This window comes from Hyposmocoma kahamanoa, unplaced genomic scaffold (assembly GCF_003589595.1).
Source record: "Hyposmocoma kahamanoa isolate Upper Pololo Valley unplaced genomic scaffold, ASM358959v1 187, whole genome shotgun sequence".
Taxonomy (NCBI): Eukaryota; Metazoa; Arthropoda; class Insecta; order Lepidoptera; family Cosmopterigidae; genus Hyposmocoma; species Hyposmocoma kahamanoa.
Genome location: NW_020653716.1, coordinates 895,733 through 921,418, shown reverse-complemented (window position 1 = coordinate 921,418; position 25,686 = coordinate 895,733). Strand labels below are relative to the sequence as shown.

Genomic DNA, 25,686 nt, shown 5'->3' with positions numbered 1-25,686 from the left:
TAGGTAAGTGTACGGTCTAAACTATCATGGTACCCGTAAGTTTCTAATGTGAAAGGTAGTTCTGCAAATCAGTTTAACGAGGCTTTACGTTGATTCTCTTACGGTAATCAGAAGCAGGTATAACCGTATTTTTTTTTATTTTTACACATAAAAAAATAAGTAGGTAAATCTTTACGAATTCCCACAGAGCGTTTGTTTAGTATGTATACTATGCACGAAAGATCGCATGCAACGTTCATTCGTGTGAACGACCACCAAAATAAACGAAAATCTAGGGACAAAAATTGCAAGTTATATAACTATAGCTCTTATTCTCTACTATAAGTGAGGGCTTACGCTTTTGTTCTAGTAACTTCAACTTCAACTTTTGTATCTATGGCTCCGTCGTTTTGCGCGACGATTTCGCCAACGTCAGGGTTGAAAGACATGTAGAGTGCGGTGGTGACAGAGATTGCCGGTTATCAAAATACTTCGGCGGTTATATATATATATATATGTATAATTTGAGAGTTCATGTTATTTTCTTTCTTTTGGAAACATTTAAAAAAAACATCTATTTTTGACGTAAAGACAAACAAAACCATTGACAATGACACCATGACACCGTCGCGGTTATAAGTGGATGGTGTTCTGCATTGTGTGTTAATCTACAGATTGAAGTTCCGAGGCATTCCACATTAAAGATGTTTAGCAATCTTTTGTCATTACTCCATTATATTGTTTTTAACTATAAGTAATGGTGAACGATGACTTCGTTATTAATGTAAGCGTTGTCAAATACAAGTTTTGTCCCAAATTTAAAAAATGCTAATCGTTATATCTTCAGATCATTAGATATTAATTTTATGTCTAATTAATATTTACAAAATGCGGATAGACACGTCCCAACCGAAGCACTACAGTGATAATTTACGATTGAAAATAATGAGAAATTTACTTATTTCATATCGCACTGCTATTACAATAGTGTTATAACTCGAAATATGTGAAAATCAAGATTATATCATTGTTGAACGTAAAATTTGATTCTCTACACGGCAATAGTGTTATTGCCGTGTAGAGAATATTGTCGTTAGAATATTGTAAAAAACAACTAAAATATATCTATTTAACTCCAAATTCGACACGCTTTATGTGAGCTAGTTCTGGCCAAAATAGTCCTTATTCAAAAACAAGCAGGGAATAACCTATACATAAATTTATACAGATATTTCACGAGAAGCGAATAATTAGTTTTTCGTCGATTCTGAGAAAATACACTTTTTGAGTTAATACACCATTGTATTAACAGTGCGATATGTAAAAAAGAAATCCGGGGTAATAAACTAAAAATACTTAGTTTAAATTTATTAGTCTAATATACCTAATATTAGACCCGGTATTCGCAACTTATCTGATTGACTTACAGGTCATCAATAGTGAAAATTAAACGCAAAAGTTGAAACTCATGTCATTACTTAAAACTTTAACGTATAAATGTACCTACGTCAGTGGATACGATAATTGTTACGCATAAGTACTAAAACTAAATGTATATTTTAAGGGAATATTTTTGCTAAACTCGCTCAAGACACAAATTCAGTTTCATGAAAAAAGAAATATTTTGCTATTACTGTGATTTTTATTAATAAAGTTTGTTAAAAGAGTGTTTTTGTTTCGAGAAATAAACACTGCATAGGTAGGTATATAGGTTTGGGGAATTTATCGCTCCCGTAACGAACAATAAATCGGCCTCGTGAACTTCGTGAATGGCGATATAATTATAAAGTTTCGTGGTTTTTACAAAATGCTTTTTATCAAACCGGGCAAACAATTTGCAATCGCTGACATTACCATTTACGTAACTGTAAACTGTCAAACATTTACGGCAAGTGTGACACTCCTTGGCGACTCTCTTCCAAAGAGACTGCCACAGCCAGTCAGTGATAATAGGCGGCGTCTAAAGCCGCCACATAACTCATACAGAACACCATCCAAATTATGCCACATACTGTCACACTACAACTTAGCGGAAAAATAATCTATCTCACCACCGGTCTACATGTCTTTCAACCCTGACGTTGGCGAAATCGTCGCGCAAAACGACAGAGCCATAAATACAAAAGTTGAAGTGGAAGTATTAAAAAACAACAAGCCAAATCATCAAATCCTACAAGTAATTTTCACATTAACTTTTGAACAAAATACGGTAATCATTTTCAAACAATATAATATATATATGTAAAACAAAGAAAATAGTTTCTTAAATTACAGCAATTTCATATTTATATAGAAAGATAACACAGATCAGAAACATAAAGAAGAAGCACCATGTCTTCCCGGAGAAATGTAAGTTGAAGATATTTTGTAACTATTTCATATTGGTTTCGTTAATTACGATTAATACGACCAATATGAAATAGTTTACTAATACCCTGTAATAATATCCTATATTATTTAAGGTCATATAAATTTTATTATTCAAATAAACGATATTATATTTTATCCATAATATTAATTCACTTAATTAGGAAGATCTGGATGAATGGTGTGACCCCGAAAACCCAAGAACACTTAAGTTCGAAGATGTAATAGCTGCGGCAGATCTCATCAATCCACTCATAAAACACCCTCCGTGTATGGTAAGCCATTTACTCGTAATTTAATATAATAATTATTTATAAATCTTTACACTGTTACCTCGTTTACAACTATAGTACTTGAAATAGTTTTATTTCAGGCCTCTCACCACCAAAAACAATTTTGTATGCCATTGTATTACAAATTAGAATCGTTGCAAAAGTCTGGGTGGTAAGTAGTTTCCTAAACGAAATAGTTGATTGTGAAGTTTCATTATTATACATATACCTACGTAGTACGTTGTTTTTTATGTTCGACAGTTTCAAAGAAAGAGGTGCCCTGTGCGCTTTGTTGCGTTTGCCACTAGACAAAAGAAAAATAGGGGTCGTAGTGGCCTCTCTCGGCAACGAAGCTATTGCAATGTGTTTCCACGCTGCAAAATATGGGGTTCCGGTGATAGCTGTGATGCCCAGTTACGTGCCCTTATCCTACACACAGCGATGTTACGCCATGGGCGCTAAAGTAATTGTGCAAGGAACCACGCTTTACGATGCACAGAAATTTGCCCGCGTCCTAGCCAGAGACAGAGGTTTAACTTACATTAATGGGTACATTTTAAAAACAAACTACTAGTAGTTATCAATATTTGCAAAATTATTTGTCTTTCCTACTAGGTACTAAACCTTTTATTTCATAGCCGAGATCACCCAGATGTATTAGCGGGATACGGAACTATTGCATTGGAGATTATGCATGAAATACCTGAAGTAGAATTTATAATAGTGCCTATTGGTACCGGAGGTCTCGCCGCAGCAACTGCCAGAGTCGTCAAGCACCACAAGACTAAATGTCAAGTATACGTTCGTATCTACGTTTATATTATCTATATACGTCGGTATAAAAGCATTTAAAAAAACTAAGCTGAGATTCCAAAACTTGTGATACATCAAGTCGATAAAAGTTCGTGTTTAATAAAGAAAATGACGATTCGATGAAACGAATCTCTAGAGAAATCGTAAAGACGGAAACTATGAATGAATAAAAAGATTTACCTTGAGACGTAAGTTGGCAAATCTCTTGTACCTGTAATTTCACCAGCGGCACCGCCCTTACCCTTACCCATGTCTAAGTGGCGTAGTGATGTACGGTATTGGTGTCATACGACTCAATCTAAATTAAGCTGTTCACTTACATTTTCAAGGGTGTCCAATCAGAGCAAGCACCGGCTTTCTTCAAACATCTAGCCGACGATATGCCAGGCGTTGGAATACCTGCCCGGCATACTATGGCAGATGCCATTGCCGTGTCACATGTTGGCGTCAACTCCTACGTAAACGCTCAACCCGCTCTCGATAAAGTGGTAGGTTAAATGCTCGTACTTGCCCTACCAAAACGGGTAATAACTTTTCATTTTAGGAAATGAAACTATTTTTCCGAATTTAAATCGCGTATATTTGTTTTTTCAAACAAACCGACGTTTCGGGCATTTGGTTTTTCAAATAAACCGAAATATTCGCGATTTAAATTCGGAAAAATAATTTCATTTCCTATGTGTAACAATCGCGAAAACCTAAGAACTCGATATATTTTCATTTTCTTTAACTTAGAGTATTGCTCGATTGGTCTGCGTCACTTTTCAGTTACTCACTCTTAAGGTGAAAACTATGTTCCGACTCACTTTACCATATTTAATGCTCGTAATATCATTTAGCTAACACGCAAACATAAATCTTTACTCAAAGTTACAATTTCGAAGTCATAAGACTCGGACCATAAATTGTCTGTCTAGCAAACTAGAATAAAATTGAAAAGTTTGAACAATTCACAACTTTGGTTGTGAATTGTTCAAACTTTTCAATTTTATTGTCTAGGTGCTGGTCAAAGAAGATTGCATAGCCCGAGCTGTCCTCCACATGATGGAAGTCCAACGAATCGTGGTAGAGGGTGCAGCTGCGTGTCCGCTAGCTGCTATTCTGAGCAACCAACTGCCCGAATTGAGGAGTAAAATGTAAGCGAATATTCTATCTGCTTCTTCTATCTTCTGCTCTGCTGGTAACAAATCTTTTTTGTTCAATATTACCTAAGTATCCTGTTAAAACATTATTCATTATCCTTGATATTCATATATGATACCTACTGTTTGTTATAAGTTTGTTGTGAATTTCGGTTCAGTGATTAGCTCTTTCTGCACCATAACTAAAATCAGCTCTAAACATTAGTAATGTTATCGAATATGTAATTCAACCTCAAACAATAACCATCAATAAAAGAAAGAAAACTATCTTTTCAGTGTGGTATGCGTAGTAACCGGCGGTAACATGGACAATATGTTGTATACTCGTGCTTTGGACAGAGGCATGTCTGCCGAAGCCCGGCTCCTCAAATTTAGGGTAATTATTTATACACAAATCCATTCATATTTACGACATCAACTTAGGAGACCCTAGGAAATTGGGCGTTTGAAGTAATGAATAATCGGTTGGACGGTTGAGTCAACCTTGAAATGTCCTTGTGAAACTTAAAACAGTCGACGACACTCATCGCGTATAGTCGTCCCACAGAAAATTCTGATTTTTTTGTCGGCACAGTCACCTTAAATAATTTTATATAAACTAGTGGGATTATATTAAGTTCATTGCAGCGATATCTAAAAAAACAATATCTAAAAAATTCAAATAACAAAATAATTACATACTTACTTTTCAGCTTACAAATCGTTGTCAAAAAGTGTCATATATCCAAAATGTTAATTGCAGAACGAGTAGAACATTGTACCAATCTAATCGTATTGCGAATCGAACATTCTACCTACGTCTCTACCCCACAAGAGTATATTATGTTATGATACTTAAAAGAACGACAACGGGACTGCTTTTTATTCTTTTTTTTTTTCAGGTTAAAGTACATGACTCGTCTGTCGATGTTTCTCAACTCCTTAAACTCATAGAGGCCGGCGGCCATGGTATAGTACAATATGATGAAATCCATAAATGGACGGAAGATGAGCAGTACAAAATGGAAGTTAGTATCCGCTCAGGTTTTACACGAGAGAGTCAAGAGTGTTGCTATTGCAATTATTGCCAAAAAAGCGTACAGTAGCATCGACTTCACGGTAAATTGAAAAAAAAATCCGTTTTCGTACACGGGTTAGCTGTAACTATTCTGAGTAACACTTTTGAGAATTTGCATAATATCGTAAGCACTTATGAGAACGTAAATATTTAACCACTAAAGCAAAAAGAGGGGAGTTCAAGTTTGAAGCATTTGCACGTAGACCTAGATGTGTGTCTGAATGTCTGTCTGTGGTATTATAGCTCCCAAACTAATGGACTGACATCAAAGCGGTATTTTTTTATTTGGAGGCTGGTTTAATCGTAATGGTTACTTTTTGTGAGTAAAATAGTAAAAGTGCTCAAAGATTGATCACTTGCTATATTCTCACACCTCATATCGGTAATAATACTAATAGTCGGCATAATACATAAAAACCACTACTCGAACCTCCACTCGCGAGAGCGTACGAAGTCTACCTCTATATTCCCATTCTCATTTGCTCTATGTATTTTTGCCGTCAATCTGCTAACATCCATCCTTTCTATATGACCAAAGCATCGAAACGTTCCCTTTTCTATCCTGGTGTATATGAGTGTATAAACATAATTCTTTCACACCACAACACTCTCCATTATAATAGTTTACATTGAAAATTTTATCTTAAAAAAGAACTATCTAAGCAAGTAATCTTTGCATTTTGGCAATTATTCAAACATTTAGTTTACGAGCGCCTTCAAATTAGAAGCGCTACAGCCGCGCCACTGCTAATTGTCATACAATATTGAGAAGCGAAGTTGCAGCCACTATGGCATATTCCACAAATCCCCACAAAAAAAATCCCCACTGGTGGGAATCTTAAGTATGATTTCCCAAATCCCTAAGCGTAGTACGTGATACGCAAGACACTGACAAATTGTCGAAGCTTTTCACTTTTTAAAAGAAAACTCGCGCTGGATCGACGACATAGCAAAAATTAAATCAAACTTTAGGATCGCCACCGGCTGGGATTTTTAGTGGGGATTTGGGGAACATACCGCCGCTGTCGCGAAACGCGCGCACCACTTTTGCAGTCACACTGTAATGAGCAGAAAATTATTGAGGCCACTCAGGCGTCTAATTTGAAGGTGCCCTATACATATATTTGATTGTGAGCGCAATTTATTTTTACCAAGTCCTTTATACATATATTATATTGATAACTTTCCATAAAAGCACCAAAATACAAATTGCAACTCAAATACTGTTTCAGATTTCACTTGTATGCCGCACTATGGGTCTGGATCATGCATTAGAAATAAAAAGATTATTAGAAAAGGCTTACCCGTGCGATGTCGTCTTCGAAACTGAGCCATTTAATGATAAGAGAACTTGCCCGTGTTATGTCTTCAAATATTTGCCATGTGGATAGTAGAATGTATAGGATATACACAGAAAAGTATATAATTTTTTTACCAGGAAAATTATGTGTTGCTACATTGTCATAGGAGGCAACTCTTCAAAGTAAACAGAAACAGTAACATCAAAATATACCTATAATGTTCACGACAAAAATATTAAAATATTTATAAATATAACTGATAAGCGTATTACTTGAATGTACTGATAACTTTGAAATTTTTATGTAGTTAGTATAAAGAACTATAAATAATGATAATGCTTATAAGAGAATAAGAGCATAATACAACTTTCATATCATTATATTTTAACATTCAAACTTAACTCTTGCACAAATAAAAATTACTATAATAAATAGGAAATCACAATAAACATCAAATATTTTCTTGTGTCCAATGTGTTAGTTGGAGAGGCTGCTCATGAATTTGGCCATTTTGATATCCCGTTTGCTGAGACCATTCACATCATGGGATGTCAGAGTTACCTGAGACAAACGACACGGTGATATCATTTTGAAATCCCACCATTCAACAACACCACATTAACCACACTCTCTTTACCTCCTTTGACTCGTTATAATTGTATATACTTTAATATAACAATTAATGTACACTGTCACATGTTTGTTTTTTTACTTCATGAAGAAATAAACCTGTTATTTATGAATTCTAAGAAGTCAATGTAGTCCAATGACTTTCTCTTTCAGTCTATATATTGAATCATAGCTGATGTCAGGCAAACTTGATAAATCTCAATTTCATATTCAGTAGTTAAGGTTTCTTCCAAGTTCTATTATTTTGAAACCAAATAAAAGAAAATCCTCACCTGAAGCTTGTTATAAACATTGAACCACTCAGGGTGATGGTCCATCTTCTCTGCCAACAGTGCCACTTGGGTCATGAACCCAAAAGCCTCAGTAAAGTTTTTGAATAAGAATTCCTTTTCAATAGCATCCCTGTTAGCTTGAACCTTCCAGCCTTTTTCCAGCAGAGGCTTTAACTGGGTGTCTCGATCTTCAGGACTTAATTTGTCAGCCTGTTAACATTGTATTTTATATACTGTTGAGCATGTCAAGCTTGACACTAAAGATTTAAATCCAACTCTATGCTGCTTACGATAAGAAGGGTACAAAGTGTCAAGCTTGACATGCTTTTGACTGTACAGTGATTACTTATAGTACAAGTTTAAATTTTGCAGATAATAATAAATACAGAAATATGATTGATGAAGATTGTCCAGGGAGTAATGGCACTAAACCTATTTCTGCTGTCAAGCCACAATGTGAGCATTACTGCATACCCATTTTTAATGGTTTAAGGGTACTGGTAAAAATAAAGGCACATGGACTTGTCAACTATATGTCTAAGGGTGACTGGCACAATGACAATGGCCCTCAGATCTTTGCATTTAAGACTCAGTGGCACTGAAACGATTATCCACTTACTTAACCACCAAGTGCACAACTTGTTTGTACTATCACTAAATAACATAAAAAAGATTAAAACTATAGATAAATCTGAGCTGATAGTGGATTGTTTTTTTAAACATATACCCACATTTTAATTTTAAATTCTCAGCTACACTATACAAATGTTTTCTACGATTAACCACGCAAGGTAGTTGTTTGATTTTTATTATCACATAGTGTGGTAGTGATTCGATAAATTTCAGAACCTACAATTAGCGAAAGTTGCAAAACTTGTTATTTTTTGCATTGCAAGATAATTTTCAGTTTAAGCAACCCTTAAAAAGAATATAACAAGAGCAAAACTTATGTTTACAGAAACTTAATATATATAATAAACCACTTGTTGCTTATTAATTATTCGAATCGCTTACCATTTTCCTTCTAGTGGATGACGCTGAGATGCTAGCGAATTCGCTCACTTGACTGGCATTGATCAAGCCTCGCGCGTATTGGATCGGCGGCGACACCGCTGCGGGGTGAAAGTGTATCGCCAAGGCCGCCCTGTACAAACTTCTTGCCAATGCCATTGACATACCGCCCGTGACAACTAACATAGTATTATCTCAAAAATGGCGTCATGTTATATTTTATCCCAAAATTGCGTTATATTAATAATTTTGCTCCAAAATTTCGCTATATTGATGTGTCATTCGTATGATTTAATTTCAAAGTAACAGGACAATACTGTCGCTTTGAAACTAAATAGGTAATATTAATATAAATTAAAGCCATTTTGAGATAATACTGTGTTAGTTGTCATGTTCGATATGGTTACAAATCATTCAGGACAAATTGTCTACCGAAACACAATAACAATGTCTCGGTGTAAAGAATTATTTTTAGTACAATTTTGACTATATTTCTCCTATTTTGCCCAGAATAATTCTGAAAAAAATTATCAACCACTTTTCAGCGTTCAAAAACAGTGCATCTGCAAATTTCAAACTAACTAAACCAAACGCAAATGACAGGTTGACATTTGATAATTCAGTTTACAAAAATTACAAGAATCCAGAACAACAAATTAAAAAAGCGACGTCGGTTTTTATTGTATGCCTCTGAATCTCATAAAAATTATTTCAAAATTTGTATTTCTTATAAATAAAGCACCTTGTTTACATTATATAATTTAATTACCATAATAATGTAAATATTTTTTTATTATTCACAGATGTCAATACTTACCTAAAGTTTCCAAAAATAATGTTAAGTCCACATCATTGTCTTTCTCTTTACTTTCCGTTTCTGTATTTGACGAAATTAAACAATGGTGTCTCTTCGTGTCACACAAAGAGTACATTGTATATGGTGTCACACTAGCATATTTTATATTTTCCTTCATTATCAATCTTTATAAAATTGGACCAAACACTAGATTTAATCGGTTGAAGCATCAGTAAAATCACAATTAGGTACACATGACTAATCACGACCAGAAATAATTAAGATACAGGAATGATTAAAAGCTAGTGAGTAATAAATGTTTCAATATATAATGCATAAACATTGCGGATAAGGTAAATAGTATTGGCATTTGTCTGTAGTAGATCTACATACTGTAGTAGAGGTAAACAATTATCAGTACCTATTCCTTGACTGACCATAACAAATTAATAAAGCGTGGCTTTAGTTTAAATTATGAACACGATCTAGACGACGCAATTCGCCTTAATGTTGAATCGATTCGCTTAAAAATGGCATTGAAATGATTGAAATGAATCGATTCAAAGAATCGCTAGACAGTATTCACTTGAATCGATCTTTATAAAAATCGAATCAAATGTGCAACGTACTAACGTCAAAGTTTTGGCGCTAAATGTATTGTTTTGTTTTCAGTTGAGTAAATTGCTTTTTTTTTATTTTCGCAAGAAATTTACGAAGTTACATGGTTGTACAGAATTACAAATTATAATGAGTAACCTAAAGAACGTATTACCTCCAAGGATATTCGAAGTTGTGGAAAGAGCTGGAATTTCTACTTTTAAACAAATCATGATTCTGTCTGTTTGGGACATCAAGAAGTTAACAAACCTGCGTACAGACGACATCAAGTTCCTTAAGAACGTAGCTGCAGATTATATTTGTCCAATCAGCCATACATGTGATAAATTACTGATAGAAAATGAACTAAGGGTAAAGACAGGCTGTGTGGAGATTGACGAGCTACTTATGGGTGGTTTCCGTAGAGGAACTTTGACAGAAATTTACGGAGAAAGCGGTTCTGGTAAAACACTAATGGCTATTCAGGCAGCAGCACATAATTCAGCTGCTGGGTGTGTTTTTATCTGCACAGAGGATCTTTTCCCTGTAAAGAGGTTTGCACAAATGAAGCATCGTTTTCCTAATGTATCTTCTAAACATGATTATGGTAAAAATGTATATATAGAACATATAACTGAAGCACAAAATTTATTATCATGTGTGAGAGTGAGCCTTCCTAAATTACTAGAGAAGAATAAACCGGCGCTTATTGTCATTGACTCAGTAGCAGCACCCTTTCGCTCAGAATACTCGAATTATGTCCAACGTGCTGAAGATTTGAGAGAATTAGCTATTTCACTAATAACTTTAGCTCAGAAATACACCTTGGCAGTTGTCTGTATTAACCAAGTTACGGCTTCCTTTGATGGTGCTGACAATGTATTACCTACACTTGGCCTAGCCTGGTCTAATATGGTGTCTACAAGATTGTGGCTCAAAAAAACCAATCAATCTGTACATATTAGCCATTTACCAATGGAGAATAGAGAAAAATTTAGGAATACTGAACAAAGTGTGGTTGTAAGAAAACTGTCTGTAATTTTTTCACCGGATTTACCTAATTCTTCACTAAAATTTATTATTACTTCTACTGGTATTCAAACTGTTAATTAAATACCAATGACCTATAAACAAATGGATGTCGGGTTTAATACAAAAACCATGAAAAAAAAGTCTGAAGTTAAATTATACAAATGTAGTGACATGTAACGAAATCGAAAAAACTAAAATGTTTAATTTAAATTAAAACGTCATTACAGTACTCCCTAATTTTGTTTGCAACAATTTAAAGGCAAATAAATGAAATGCAAATAAAACACCATAATCAGATTCTACTGAAAACTTAACAAAATGCGTCATATTTCGTAATTTTTATATTTTTTATATAAATTTCATATTTTAATTCGAGTAATGGAGTAGCCTTTATTGTAAATATTAATTAATTTTTATATACATTATTATGTCCAATTTTATACAAATTCACTTAAATAAATAATAAAGAGTTGTGCAGCTACATACATACAAATATTACAAATTTGAAAATAAGCGTGTACTATAAGAAATGTACGGATATTCCAACTCAATGTAAACTCAAATATCAGTAATTCCGAAAACCGATTTCTAATAAAATCATTACACTTTCAAGTAATTTTGATGCTTTTCACAAAGACAAAATTAGCTTTTGTTTTGTAATATTTCTAAAAAAATACATTTGACATGAAAATTGGAGCCAATGTTATTTCAGGCAAATATATTTTCTGACTTCTGATTGGTAAACCCAAGCCGTAAAACGAGTACCACAATATTTTGTTAGTTATTGTTAACGCTTAATAAAAAATAATTTTAAAAATAAGATTAAAATCAAAGGGACTCTATAGTTACTTTGTTCTAAATATTTCAATCGCTTGTGGTTTCTAGCTTCTTGAAATTGACAAAATGAGTCTCTGTCCATCTTTGCGCATGCAATGCGTAGAAAAAGACAGTTAACTATATTTGTTAATACAAAGATCGAACACTCAGAAAAAATTCCTTCGATCCGGCCCACAGTGGGCTGAAAATGATTGCTAGTGGACTTAGGGGTACTTGAAAATTAAACAACTCCTTTTATAAATATGATGATGGATATTGATTTTACTCACCAATACAATCATAAACTGTCATGTGGATATTTTCGATTGACACAGTAATTTTATAGTTATATGGCTCTGAAACTTTTTTTGTATGGAGAAAAGGTGAAATTGGGGTATATCTCTGAAATCTCAAATTTTTTCAAAAAATTATGTATTGATCCATATAGTTGGAGTCTCGAGTTACCATAAAATATATATCTGCACTTGCGGTTCAGTGCGAGTTTTGTAATATAACGGTCTGGGTTGAAAATGTTATAAATAAAAAAAAAATCTATTCCACACTCATGGTGTAAAGAAGTAGGGCGCATTTGTCATAGTTTCATCCGCAGTATATTTATAGTGATATACATTGACTTTTTAAATTCTTTTGTTGTTCTATTATTAAAAATAAAACTTCCCTAGAAATAGAAAAAGTATTATATCATGCTAAGAAGTTCCAAAATTCAAATAGGATTAACAAAGCACTAAAGAAAATCAAAGAATCGTGGTGTATAATAAATTAACAAACTAAGCAGAACAAAAATTTGACAGAAACATATCGAGTTTAAAAGATGACGACAGACGACGATGACGACTGACAGACAATACCCAAATAGCAAACGCTTTTAACGATTTCTTTCAACAATTGCATTTCAAATATCAGCAAGTTTACCTAAGGTTTACCTAATAGTTACTTCAGCATATTCTTTAAATTTTGTTATATTTATTGTTTGTCCCGAAGAAATGACTTGCAAAATTGTGGCAAACCTTTTAATTAAATTTTCATCAACACCTGTAATGATGAATGAAGCTGATGTTTTATAGTTTGAGAAAAATCGTCTTGCCGTATTTCCATCATTCGTTGTACCATGACCTTGTTTAACAACATCAACCACTAAACCCATTTGAATTTTAAAGGCGTCCTGAATAAATTTTTTTCTAGTTTCCAGAGCGGCTTTTTGTTCACCTTTCACAACCCACGTTTTCAAATCTAATCTATACGCTATGTGAAGAATACACTCCATCATACGTATCCACATATGCAATGAGGATAGACCATATTTATATAACTCGGTGTCTATATTTTTTGATGATGTAAGATCTAACTCATTGATTTCTTTGGGAGACGCTTTACATATATAACATCGTTGCATTGATGTTTCACTTAAAAGTGCTGTGGCTTTACCGTCTATCATAGTAAGCAGTAAGGAATGAGTAGTTTCAATATCTTCTACTTTTGTAGTCTGCAATTTCAGACTCTTCTGATGTCTTTTGCTGTATTATGGTTGCTTTATTCTCTTTAAAGAATCTAAAAAATAGTGGGCGACACATGTGTTGAATTTGGCGAGTCGTTTTCCCAAATCGTTGATTCTCCAGAAACTAACTTGATGGGTACTAAACTTCCCATAAATACGCTGGAATCATCTCCATTATCTTCCGTTTCTGATTCTATTGTTTGCTTATATGAAACTTGTATTAGTTTCATTTGTTTACAATCGTCACTTAACGGTATAGCTTTTAATAATCTGCTTGCTGTCAAATCTAAGAGCGCTTGCAATTTTATTTCAGCAGTGATCTCTGTTAGTGTAATCTCCTCTTTAGGTGGATAGCACGACTGTTTTGCTTTTTGGAGTTTAAAGTAGGAAGGAAATATATGCACACCTTTTTCTGCAACACTTTTTCTCAACGTATTATACTGCCACTTGGATAGTTTTAGTGATACAAACAAACCTAAAGCCTCATCTGCATCAAACAATGGTTTTTCAGTTTTGTTACTAATACATTCTTTTACTTTTTTCACATCTTGTGGATTTTTAAGCAAGTAATCAACGATTTTGGCAATGTCACCATGACCATCAGCTTTTCATTTCATGGAATGTACGTACGATATCTCATCATAAGATATTGTGTTATCAATATTCTCAGCGCGACTCTTTTTTTGTTTAGGCCCTAAATCACAGAAAGGTTTTCTTGGATTCAACTCAGTATAGGTTCCAACGCTTATTTTTGATGATGTTGCAAATTGTGCTGATGTAATAGGCGTGGTCGTAGATGGTTCGTTGCTTTGTTCTGAAGCACTCCTAACATAATCGGGCCATAATACATCTGCATCCAACCATTTACTATATTTCTTTATAAAATCTTCTTCTCTTCTATTAGCACTGAGCCAATTTCTGTGAAGATTAGAACAATATGTTGCACAAAACGCTTTCAACTTTTTGATATTGTCTTCGCTTAAATTTTTGTTTAAACTAGATTTTATAATATCAAATAATGCCGCAGCATTTTTAATATTGCCACTTTTTTTTAGTTTTACAAACAAATCTAGGTTAGTCACCAATTCACCAACCATTTTTTAAAACTTCCAAGAAAAGGGTATTTTTTGAAAATAAGTAGTGCGTTTCTTACGAAATGTAAATCACGTTCTGAGATAAGTTTACTCGAATGGGACAAACTGACCTAATTACTACCTGCTATTATTCTAACTTGACCACAATTGTCAAAGATAAGCATATTTCTTAACAACCTTGATGTTTTGTTTGTGTTTATGATAAGCTCCCCATTGTTTACACGTGTGTTTTTTAGCAAAACAAGTGATATTTTAGGGTGATGAGACTGCTGACTAACTTGAGCGGTGATTGTTCGTAGGTATGCGTCTTGATATTAATAATGTTATTATCTTTTTGATTGGCATTAATTTTATGTGTGCTATCTTTTCTCGTGTCGAGAATGTACCGCATAATATCGAAATTAAAATAAATTACGTCAAATCTTAAATATTTCTACAAACATTTTTTAAAGTGTTATTACTCAAAAACTATAAGTACTAGTTGCGCTCCGTATATAGATTCCAATAGTAATCCTATTACAACAGCCTATATCACTCGAGGATGGTGTAACTTTCTATTAATGAAAGAATTTTCTGAATCGGTTGAATAGTTCCAGAAATACAAATATTCAAATTTACAAAAATTTACCTCTTTATAATATTGGTATAGATGAAGATACGAAAAAAGTTCCAGAACATAAAATTATCATATTGACTAGTAGTATTCGATCCTAACAATTTCAAGCCTTAAGTCCACACTTTTCGAAATCAGCCCACTGTGCGGCCGGATTCGAACCGACGTCGTCTAGCTTACCGTGCCAGACGCTATACCAACTAAGCCACGGAACGAACCAGCGGACCTCACGAATTTTTCTATGTGCATGCGTCGTATCTTTGTATTTGGTTTTTTCAACGACTTTTTAGTCGTAGCCCCATGTATGAGAAATCTATGAAAGTTTTATCACCCAGTTAGATATCTTTACAGTTACCAGTCCTGGCGAGAGATGAAAGGATCGAAGGAATATAAAATTTTAAAAGACAGTTTAACTATTTGATTATTTTGTTCGCTTTTGTAATTTATATTTACGATTCGTTTATATGTAAATTAAATATTATACAACTATACAAAATAACACTTTTAAATGAGAACTATGATAACATAATATATTTGTTTAGTGAAAGTACTGCAGTAATTTTTACAAGTTATTATTATACATGAAGTATTGCATAATTGACAACCGCGCTGTCAGTCGAACAAACGAAGACTGTTGCGCGATTGACGCTCTGTATGCGATTTTAACGCCCTATAGGTGCGGACACTTTTTAGCGCGAACTCAACGTCCATTTGCTGGTAGGTCAATGATACCCAAATAAAATTGAAGTTGTTAATATTTTTTAATTTTATTGCAACCTTCTCGGCGTGTTCTTCGTTTTAATATTGGCAAAATTTTTGGAATCCAAAGCCGAATTTAAAACTGCATTTGACAGACGGACACTTACGAAACATACTATTCCAAAATAAACTTTATATCATACTATTTAAGAATACTTTTGTGTAATTCGACGATTGCAATTATATAGTCACAAACAGTTTGTGTTTGTGGTCACAAATATATTAAATGCGAAGTTTTCGATAAAATTAATGAAATCAAAGAGCATTTTGATACCTACTGAAAATTAAATGGCTTGCAATTCCTGTGCGAAACCCTTCAATCTTATAAGGAAAGAGGTAATCATTAATAACAATCTAATTATTTTATACAATATGATCTAATTTGTTTTATACACACATACAACGCAATTTCTAAACATTACTCCTTATTATTTTCAGAAAGGATGTCCAGGATGTGGATTCAGCTATTGCTCTAAATGTTTAAACAACAAATTGTTTCTACCAAAACTCAATACAGAGGCAAATGTATGACAACAAAAAAATTACCAGCTGTTTTTGTAATTAATACTGTTAATAATACATAAATACTATTAATGTTTACAGGTGTGTGCAAAATGTAAAAGATTGTCTCAATCCAATCAACCAAAAACATTTGAGCCCCCAGATTCATATTATAAGTAAGTAACTTAAGGCTCAACTCACACTGGCGCAGAGTCGAAACGTCGTGACGCGTCATGTTTTCGTCTATAGCGTATTCATCTCTATTTTCCCATTATTATGGTACAAATTTGTATTATCCATAAATATGGAGTTGCGCGTTGACGCGTGTGGTCGAGCGGCTTCGCGCGTCGCCTCACGTTACTTGGGCGCGTCAGACCACCGACCACACTGTGGTCCGGGCGCACTAATGCGAGCGACGTTGAAGTTGAATAACAGGACGCGACGCGACTCTGCGCCAGTGGGAGTTGAGCCTAAAGGTATCATTACAATTATTGATGCTGTATCAACTTGAACTGGTCAGAAAAAGCTTTGTGTTCATGCAATAAGAGTGAAAAAAGCCATATGAGTTGACACATGAGACAACTTACAGCTTCTTTTCCACTAATTTTATGGACATAAAGGTTTTTTGATTGCCCAAAGGCAATAGAGTCAACAGCTTAGTGGTGACAACCGTTAGTTGCACAGAGATCAATGGGAAGTGGGCATGCCTACAGCTCCAGTACCTATCTGGAAAAAAGGGAAGGGAACATGCACCTGGGACGGCTCACCTAAGGCACTAGCCTTCTGAGAACCAGATGAAGTCTGCAAATGGGCTGATCTGGGGTCAGGGCCTGACTGAGTATATGCCTGTGCTGGCTTGTTTACTTGGGTTATAGTGTCCCTAACTAAGAGGTTGATAGGGAGGGTCACAATACACAAAGCTTATATAGAAAAGATATGGGAGCTGCCCCTAATTATAGAAGAAATAAGATTGAGAAGGAAAGTAGTACTGTCAAAGTAAACACAGTATTTTGTCAACCAATATATCAACAATAAAGTGATAAACTTTAGTAAAAAGTTGGATATTTCAGTTTGTTACTTAATACTACTCCATTCCAATCATGAATTTGATCAAGATTCAAGAGACAATTTGAAGATCAAGCATTGATGAGAGTACTCATATATTTACCAACAATAATTAGAAACAGTGGAAAAACTGTTCGTCCATTACTTTCCAAATACCAGACAAGTTTCTTTGAATTCTTGCCCATTGTGAGTTCATAGATACTTTCGACCCAGAGATGGAGAAACTTGTATCAACACCTGTTAACATTTGTGATGTTATCATGGCGTGAAAAAAGCAGTTCTTTGAAATACACTACCCTACTTTTTTTTTATAGACGAATGGGCCTAATCGCAGACATGAGTAGTAATACAACAGGTAACAAATCCAGTGAATCAGAGCAAACCTCAAAAGATGAAGAAATTCGAAGCAGACTCCAGAGATTAAAAGAAAACAGAAAGTCAGCAGCAGGAACATCAAACGAAGAAATTCAAAATAGATTGCAGAAAGTAAAGGGAGACATTCCTAAAATCAGTGACGCAGAGTTGCAGGAACGATTGGCTAAATTAAGAGGCTTACCAGTCAGTGCAGTTCAAAGTCAGGTATATTAAAAACAAATTATTTGAAACAAATAACATGAACAAAGCTTTGTTCATGTTCCATATACCGGGTGAACAGAAAGGTGTGGTCATATTAAAGGACCCAAATGTAAACTTGATTTAGACCCTTTGTGCAATATATCAAATAAAAATAAGTGACTTTTAACGTTGATATAAGTTTAATTATGTTTGTATAAATAGTGATTGTCCGAAACAACCACTGCGTCACAACTCTATTGCTAGTTACGTTACTACGACTTCACAAATTCATTCATGAAACCTGGGCGGCCGCAAGCGGGGCGAAAGAACAGCTGACTACAATTGAAATGCCATTGTAAAAACATGATTTGAATATGTTGATAATACGTTAATATTAAGTAACAAAATCTTTAAATACCTAGAAAAATCTAATTATTTCTAACAATATTATTTTATGCCATACCTAGGTACGCGTACGTACTTATTTACATACAATTTAAAGAATATTTATTTACTTATTAAACCCGTAGTTACGCACGCCTTCATCGTATACACATTCTTCATAATTTAGTATTAATACATTTATTTACGACAATTTTACAATAGTGGATACTTTTTTAATTGGTACTTACCTACTGTTCAATTCATACACGTTTTAATGAATTTCCTACGAATTGTAATTCACTGTTGTACAATGTACGAAATATTGACTTGTTTACGATAATTTTGAATAATAAGTACAATCATTGCACGCACTGCTGGCACATTGCACACATTTACAGGTCAGGTTCAAAATGCCGACCTCCATGCAATATGCATATTTCCGTGTGTCGGTACAGAGACTGCTCTACTCTTTGAAGCATCTGCCGAGTGATTTGACTAAACGCCATTTCGATCCGCTGCCTCAGTTCTTCTGCGCTTTCACAGGATTCCGCATAAACAATATTTTTTATATGACCCCATAAAAAAAATCGAGCGGTGTCAAGTCTGGGGACCGCGCTGGCCAGGGTACAGGACCTCCCCGCCCAATCCACTGCGGGAAACGGTCGTTCAGATGGGAACATACATTTCGAGCAAAATGTGCGGGTGCTCCATAGTGCTGGAAAGTCATCCTGTGTTCCATCACGAGTCTCACGTATTGTCACTGGCAGGGCCATCAGAACGTCATCCAAGTCTTCTGTTAGGAATCTTAAATAATTGGCCCCATTCAGACTTGCCGGCAAAAACACTGGACCGATGACGGCACAACCTATTATACCAGCCCACACGTTAATCCGCCGCTGGTGTTGAAAATTTGATTCCCTTGATACGCGGGGATTTAAATGAGTCCAAAAATGTTCATTATGCATATTGATAATGCCCGCACGCGTAAATGACGCCTCGTCTGTCCACAGTACCGACGAAGCGAAGTCGGGAGACCTCCCAACCTGGTCGCGGTACCAGCGGCAAAATGCCAAACGTGGATCATAGTCCGCTTGTAACAGCTCCTGCGTTCTTTGAAAATGGTATGGGTGCTGGCCATCATCCCGTAGCACACGCCACACACTCATATGGTTCACACCACCAAAGGCTGCCGCAGCACGACGAGTACTTGTCTTTGGATTGCCGAGAAAATGTTCCAAAACATCGGCCTCGAATTCTGGGTCTCGTGAACTCGGCCGGCCTTCAGAACTGGAACCACGGAACGATCCTCTATTATGAAGTCTCATAACCATCTTCCTGAAGCATTCCACAGTAGGAAATGGTCGACATCGATTTTCTGGGACGCCATCAATAAACTTTGCCCAATAAATTTGGCGAGGCTGGCGCAAGCTCCCATCGGCTGCGCCTACGCACAACATCATCTCTTAGTAATCACTATTGCTTAAGCGTGACATAGTTTAAATAAACACAAAAACAAGACACAAACAAAACGATGACACCTATTTAGTCCTCACAACGCAAACGGCAATTACAGACTGTTACAAAAAATTAAAAAATAGCGCCTCTGCCTCAGCGGCGGCACATCAAAGGACGCCGACTGAAACGCAAATTTTGGAATATAGGGTAACGTTTTCATAATGTACCTACAGGATGAAATTAAAATTATTACCATCCTTTTAAAATAAGACCCTTCTCCTGATACAAATTACATCATTACATACACATTAAACGAATACCTATATCCTACGTCTACGACCTTCAACGTTGCACTGCATACGCCTTTGTTTGTAAACAAGCTCTGACCATCACCCGTACCACTTCCACACAACGCAAGAACTGACTGGGTGATTACGGATATACTGCACTAAGGAGGCAGTCACCCATCGGAAACTCACGACGTCCGAAACGAAAGCCTAACACACTAACCACTACACCATGGAGGCAGTCGACTATAGGAATCAAATCCACGACCTCCGAAACGAAAGCCTAACACTCTAACCACTACACCATGGAGGCAGTCGACTACCTATAGGAATCAAATCCACAACCTCCGAAAACAAAGCCTAACACTAACCACTACACCATGGAGGCAGTCGACTATGGGAATCAAATCCACAACCGCCGAAACGAAAGCCTAACACTCTAACCACTACACCATAGAGGCAGTCGACTATGGGAATCAAATCCACGACTTCCGAAAAGAAAGCCTAACACTCTAACCACTAGACTATGGAGGCAGTCGACTATGGGAATCAAATCTACGACATCCGCAAAGAAAACCTAACACTCTAACAACTACCCCATAGAGCCAGTCAACTATGAGAATCTAATCCACGACCTCCGAAACGAGTCTAACATTAACCACTACTCCACATCGCGATGTATAAAATCAAATGCTGGCGGCGAAAATCAAAGGTGATATTTTTGCCGCCAAAGGCTTGCGACTTCGCTACGATTACGTATCGCGTACGCAAGGCGACTAATCTTGATACTTTGTTTATTTAGGTAAGATTTTTTATGGTTTTACACTATTGCTAATTTAAACTATTCTAAAATATTTCTTTAGATGAGTAGATATTATTAGGAAGTAAGAACCTTAATAGGTTCAACGGATATTAATTATTTCAATTTCACCATGTAATAAACCCATACACAGAAAGTTGTCGTGTGTAGATAAGACAAATTAAGCGTAAGCCTGTTGTTAGAAACGTGCGCTCAGCAATAGACGTATGTAAGTTAGTAAAGTACTATTTTTTGCACAAGGTTTAGTCCATTACACTTGCATAGTAAGTACTGGTTGGAAACTTGACATTCTCGCATCTTTGAAGATTTCGGCAATTATCTCCGAAATCCAAGTTTTCTCACGATATTTTCATTTCCAAGCAAGTGATGAAAATTTATTTTATTTTTATTTTTTATTTATGGCACAATGTACAGACATCAGATACAGAAAGTGAGGAAAATAAAAACACTTAAAAATTAATACAACAGGCATATCTGTGCCCAATTATTACTGTGCTCAACATTCATTTTAAAACATTTAGATATACTTAAACAGACACTAAATCAATCATAAAAAAAAAATTAAATTAAATTAAAATTACAATAATTAATTCGTGGTCAACGATCAAAACTAATTTCTTGACGTTTACCGACCTTCAGGTTGCACCTTTACGATGAAAGTGTCCCAATACAAAATTTCAACTTTTTGGGAATAAAAAAGAAAATAAGATTTCAAGTTTTTTCATATTTTCATATTATTTTATTTATTACCTACTCTTGAAGTACTAAAGGTGATGGCCTTATTAGTCTTTGAAAATAATGAGGAAAAATGGAACTTTACAACTGAAAATTGTTTCTGATCATTTTAAAGTTCAACAATTTAAAAACATAATTTACAAAAACTAGTCGCCAATAGGTCTTTTTTTTAACGATTTTTTTGTTATCATTTAACGTATTAAGAATTAAGTCTTTTTAATGTTCATCAGCTAAGCAAGATGTCATAACCCTTGATATTGTTTTGTGGTCCCTGTTTCACAATTAAAAAAGAAGAAAGTCCACGAAACAAAAAAGTAAGTCCCTTTAAAAAGTAAGTTACTAAAAAAATATTTTTTTTTTTAATATTAAGCGACGGGTCGAACAAGTCGTGTACCCGGTGGAAAGCGTCACGCCTGTCCATAACAGTAGCACTGCCGCTCGAAGGCTACTGCTACGGCGTCCATCTCTCTGAGACATAGTTGACAAGTCCCATGTGCCTGTAATTTCACCAGCACCCTTACCCTTCAAAACTGTAACACGGTAATGTGGCAGTACTACCCTGGACGAACTCACAAGGAGCTCTACTGCTACTAGTGATTTTTGAATATGATTTTCGGAACGAAAATGGCTCAAATGCTAATCCGTCAGTGGCAGCGTGTTGTCTTTGCAAATGCAGATTCAACAACAAATGCGGCGTTAATATTTCGACGCGGGAGTAGAATTTTTAAACTGAAAGAACAAAATGAAAGGAACCTTTATGAATCAGTGCTATTCGAGCTTTAATTGCACAATTTCATCTTCACCACAGTGTGACTAATGTAACAAAATATTTTTTTAAGATGGTTTTACGGTATAAACTCATTTTTTAATTTTTTGATTTGGGTCGCTTTCATTGTAAGGGTGCGAAGTATTAGTCGGATAATTGCGTCATATTGCGTCATGCGTTAGAAGAAACATACCGACTGATTCGCTAGCCGCCATGCGTTAGAACAGTACCGACGGATAGAAAGAGACAAATTTCATTCATTAAAATACAATAGATGAATGCGTATGGTAAAAAGAAACAGAGATAACTTTAAATATGTGTTTTTTAGAGGACATTAGTTTTATTAATGGATATTAAATGGAAATTTGTGTATTTTGTATGTTTGAAGATATGAAGTTAACGAAACCATATTACGTTATTATGTACTAACTTTTAAATAATAGTTTTATTATGAAGTAGTGTATTTTGGCAAAGTAATCGATAATATTTATTTTTCATTAAATGTTCACACGCATATTACATGAATAAAATAATAATAAATTTAGTAAATTATAACATAGTAATAAGAATATGGCATTAAGTACTTTATCATTTACAATAACATGCCTGAATTTCACAATTTTTTCAAGTTACGTAATCTGGTTGTATTATGATACTCAAGTCTTTACTACATTAACTCAGAATAGATATGTGATGCGACTATTTATTTTCGTTAAATGACATCAGCTGATCGAAACTGTTCATGGCGAAATTTCCATAAATAACGTAGTGTGTACTAAAATAACTTTGTAACTAGTTTCATACCATTAACTGAATCCGACCTACAAATATGACCACACCTTTCTGTTACACCCTGTATACACTACACTAATTATAATGTACACATATTTATTTCTTTTCTTCTTCAGAGTTTTGGGTAAATTTAATATATGAAAAATTTTAAAGTTTAATACAAAATTTTTTTTATACAACATATTTAAGTCATAGAACAAAAGAGATTAGTCATGTCAGGAATAAGCCCTTGATGTTTTATATTGTATTTTGATGTTTAGCTGACAACTTATATGCACTGAGGTATAAAATTGTTTCCAGCCTGTATTACCAGCCCCTGATAAACGAACAGAGCAAGAGCAAGCAGACGACTTACTAAAACAATATATAGAACAAACAAACATGAACACAAAATACAATGATGAGTTTGATAACCTGGTGAAAGATATGGAGTCACGTCTGGGTAAATTAAAAAATTCTGAGGCTACTTCAGAATTAACTAAAACTGCTGAGAGACCTGAAAGTGAATCAGAGGATGAGGAGACTGCTGTGAGAAAAATTGTAGATAAGGTAAAAGTGATTCTTGTTTAAATTATGTAAATGATTACTATGGAGTAGTAAACATTTCATAAACTGACAAATAATGTTACCTTAATTGAACCAAATACCATATTTTAGTGATCATCGGGAAGGCTAGTAGCATGTGGCGTCTGGCACCAAGAGTATATTCAAGAATTGCTACCCATTTGCTACCTTTTCTAAATAATTGCTACCTTTGATATATTCTGACAAAAATAAAATAATTGACCAGCCATTTTAATATCAGGATGGCTGGTGGTGGGTGAACGGAGTCATTCAGCATGTAGGGAGCAGATTTTCCAGGAGTATGTATTACCATTAATTGCTACCTATTTGCTACCATCACCAATTAAAGGTATAAGTTTCTTAACTACATTACTTAAAAAATATAACTGATTGAAAATTTTACTATTTAAGAAGTGTCTGGTTTCGCCTTGAAGTAATTGTTGAACGCCAGCCCTTTATATTATTATGACGATAAAGCACTGAAAACTTGAGGAGAGGAAATCCAGTCTTGTCGAGAGTCACATGGTTACGATTAGATTTGACGCTTTGCTAGGTGACTCGGAATTAGTAGAGGCGAAGCTGCAGAGCCTTGAACACCGCCGTAAAGTTACCTGCTTATCGGTATGTTACAGGATATATGACGGAGAGTGTGCGATGGAATTACACGATTTAATTCCGCCTTCCCCTTTGCATCATCGGGGGACTAGGCGTAGGCTTGGCTTCCACTCCTATGTTGTGGATATTCCAAAGATTCGCACGAAGCGTTACGCTTCCACGTTTACAAGGCAAACGGCTATGGAGTGGAATTCCCTGCCTGCAGACTTGTTCCCTGAACGTTATAACTTTGACCTTTTCAAGGCAAGAGTGAATAGGCATTATCTAAGTGTGCATGCTCCATCGTCGACCTCATCGTCATTTTCCATCAAGTGAGATGGAGGTCAAATGCACACTTACATTAGAATAAAAAAAAGCAAAAAAAGAACTGCTTTTGCAATTTAATTAGGCACTTTAAAATTTTCAATCAGTTATACTTTTTAACTAATATAGATGAGAAGCTTAGACCTTTAATTCGTGAAAGTAGCAATTATTGGTAACCTTACTCCTGGAAAATCTGCTTCCTTCATGCTGGCCTTTTTCACAAAGCGGCCACCACCCATCCTGATATCAGAATGGCTGGTCAGTTCTTTTTTTAAATTTCTCATAATATATCAAAATCAGCATTTATTTAGAGAAGGTAGCAAATAGTAATAAATCTCAGTACCAGATGCCACAGACAACCGCCATCCTGACTGTCACCATATTTTAATGTTGTGTTTCTTACTATAGAATGGAATGTACGGGCGCACGAATTTACCGTCAGGTTGATCAGGCTGTGACATTTCTAGGAAAACCAATCACTTTACAGTTTATGTCTATGTAATAAAACTAATTTCGTGTTTTTTTAGATAAAAGCTGAAGCGTCACTAGATCCTGATGAATTACCTCCTTCAACTAATGATGAATTGCCGTTTTGTGAGATATGTAATGAAGACGCGACATTGCGCTGCCTAGGATGTCGCTACTTGTTCTGTAAAAGATGTTTTATGGAACACAAAGACGACGACAATGGATGTAGCAGATATGAGCCATATAAAGCACCTAAAAATGTCTAATTTCTACATACAACATTATTTATTGCATGAATAAATAAAACAA

The 25,686-nt window shown here is 35.0% G+C and overlaps 4 protein-coding genes across 5 annotated transcripts; 3 read left to right on the top strand and 1 right to left on the bottom strand.

Annotated features, from left to right (window-relative positions):
- Positions 1 to 2,282: 2,282 nt before the first annotated feature.
- LOC113226302 (L-threonine ammonia-lyase-like) lies at positions 2,283 to 7,158 on the top strand. Of its 2 annotated transcripts, XM_026458880.1 has the most exons (10): positions 2,283 to 2,328; positions 2,511 to 2,621; positions 2,720 to 2,790; positions 2,880 to 3,167; positions 3,257 to 3,419; positions 3,761 to 3,919; positions 4,431 to 4,567; positions 4,850 to 4,949; positions 5,455 to 5,580; positions 6,863 to 7,158. In XM_026458880.1, exons 1-10 carry the CDS (start codon positions 2,311 to 2,313, stop codon positions 7,019 to 7,021), a joined length of 1,332 nt encoding a protein of 443 aa, XP_026314665.1. In that variant the 5' UTR covers positions 2,283 to 2,310; the 3' UTR covers positions 7,022 to 7,158. The 2 variants fall into 2 exon arrangements, with proteins under 2 accessions (XP_026314665.1, XP_026314666.1); XM_026458881.1 differs by lacking the exon at positions 2,283 to 2,328 and having other exon boundaries at positions 2,585 to 2,621; positions 2,709 to 2,790; positions 6,863 to 7,155.
- A 136-nt stretch (positions 7,159 to 7,294) lies between these two features.
- Positions 7,295 to 9,064, bottom strand: LOC113226303 (probable pterin-4-alpha-carbinolamine dehydratase). The gene is made up of 3 exons (XM_026458882.1): positions 8,848 to 9,064; positions 7,834 to 8,043; positions 7,295 to 7,492 (listed from the first exon to the last, which is right to left on the bottom strand). Exons 1-3 carry the CDS (start codon positions 9,028 to 9,030, stop codon positions 7,409 to 7,411), a joined length of 477 nt encoding a protein of 158 aa, XP_026314667.1. The 5' UTR covers positions 9,031 to 9,064; the 3' UTR covers positions 7,295 to 7,408.
- Positions 9,065 to 10,387: 1,323 nt separating this feature from the next.
- Positions 10,388 to 11,483, top strand: LOC113226293 (DNA repair protein XRCC3). Its single transcript, XM_026458866.1, has one exon. The coding sequence runs from the start codon at positions 10,388 to 10,390 to the stop codon at positions 11,348 to 11,350; it is 963 nt and encodes a 320-aa protein (XP_026314651.1). The 3' UTR covers positions 11,351 to 11,483.
- A 4,500-nt stretch (positions 11,484 to 15,983) lies between these two features.
- LOC113226294 (abscission/NoCut checkpoint regulator) lies at positions 15,984 to 25,678 on the top strand. The gene is made up of 6 exons (XM_026458867.1): positions 15,984 to 16,403; positions 16,506 to 16,592; positions 16,671 to 16,744; positions 17,948 to 18,212; positions 23,728 to 23,976; positions 25,437 to 25,678. The coding sequence occupies exons 1-6, from the start codon at positions 16,356 to 16,358 to the stop codon at positions 25,641 to 25,643; spliced, it is 930 nt and encodes a 309-aa protein (XP_026314652.1). The 5' UTR covers positions 15,984 to 16,355; the 3' UTR covers positions 25,644 to 25,678.
- The last annotated feature ends 8 nt before the right edge of the window (positions 25,679 to 25,686 follow it).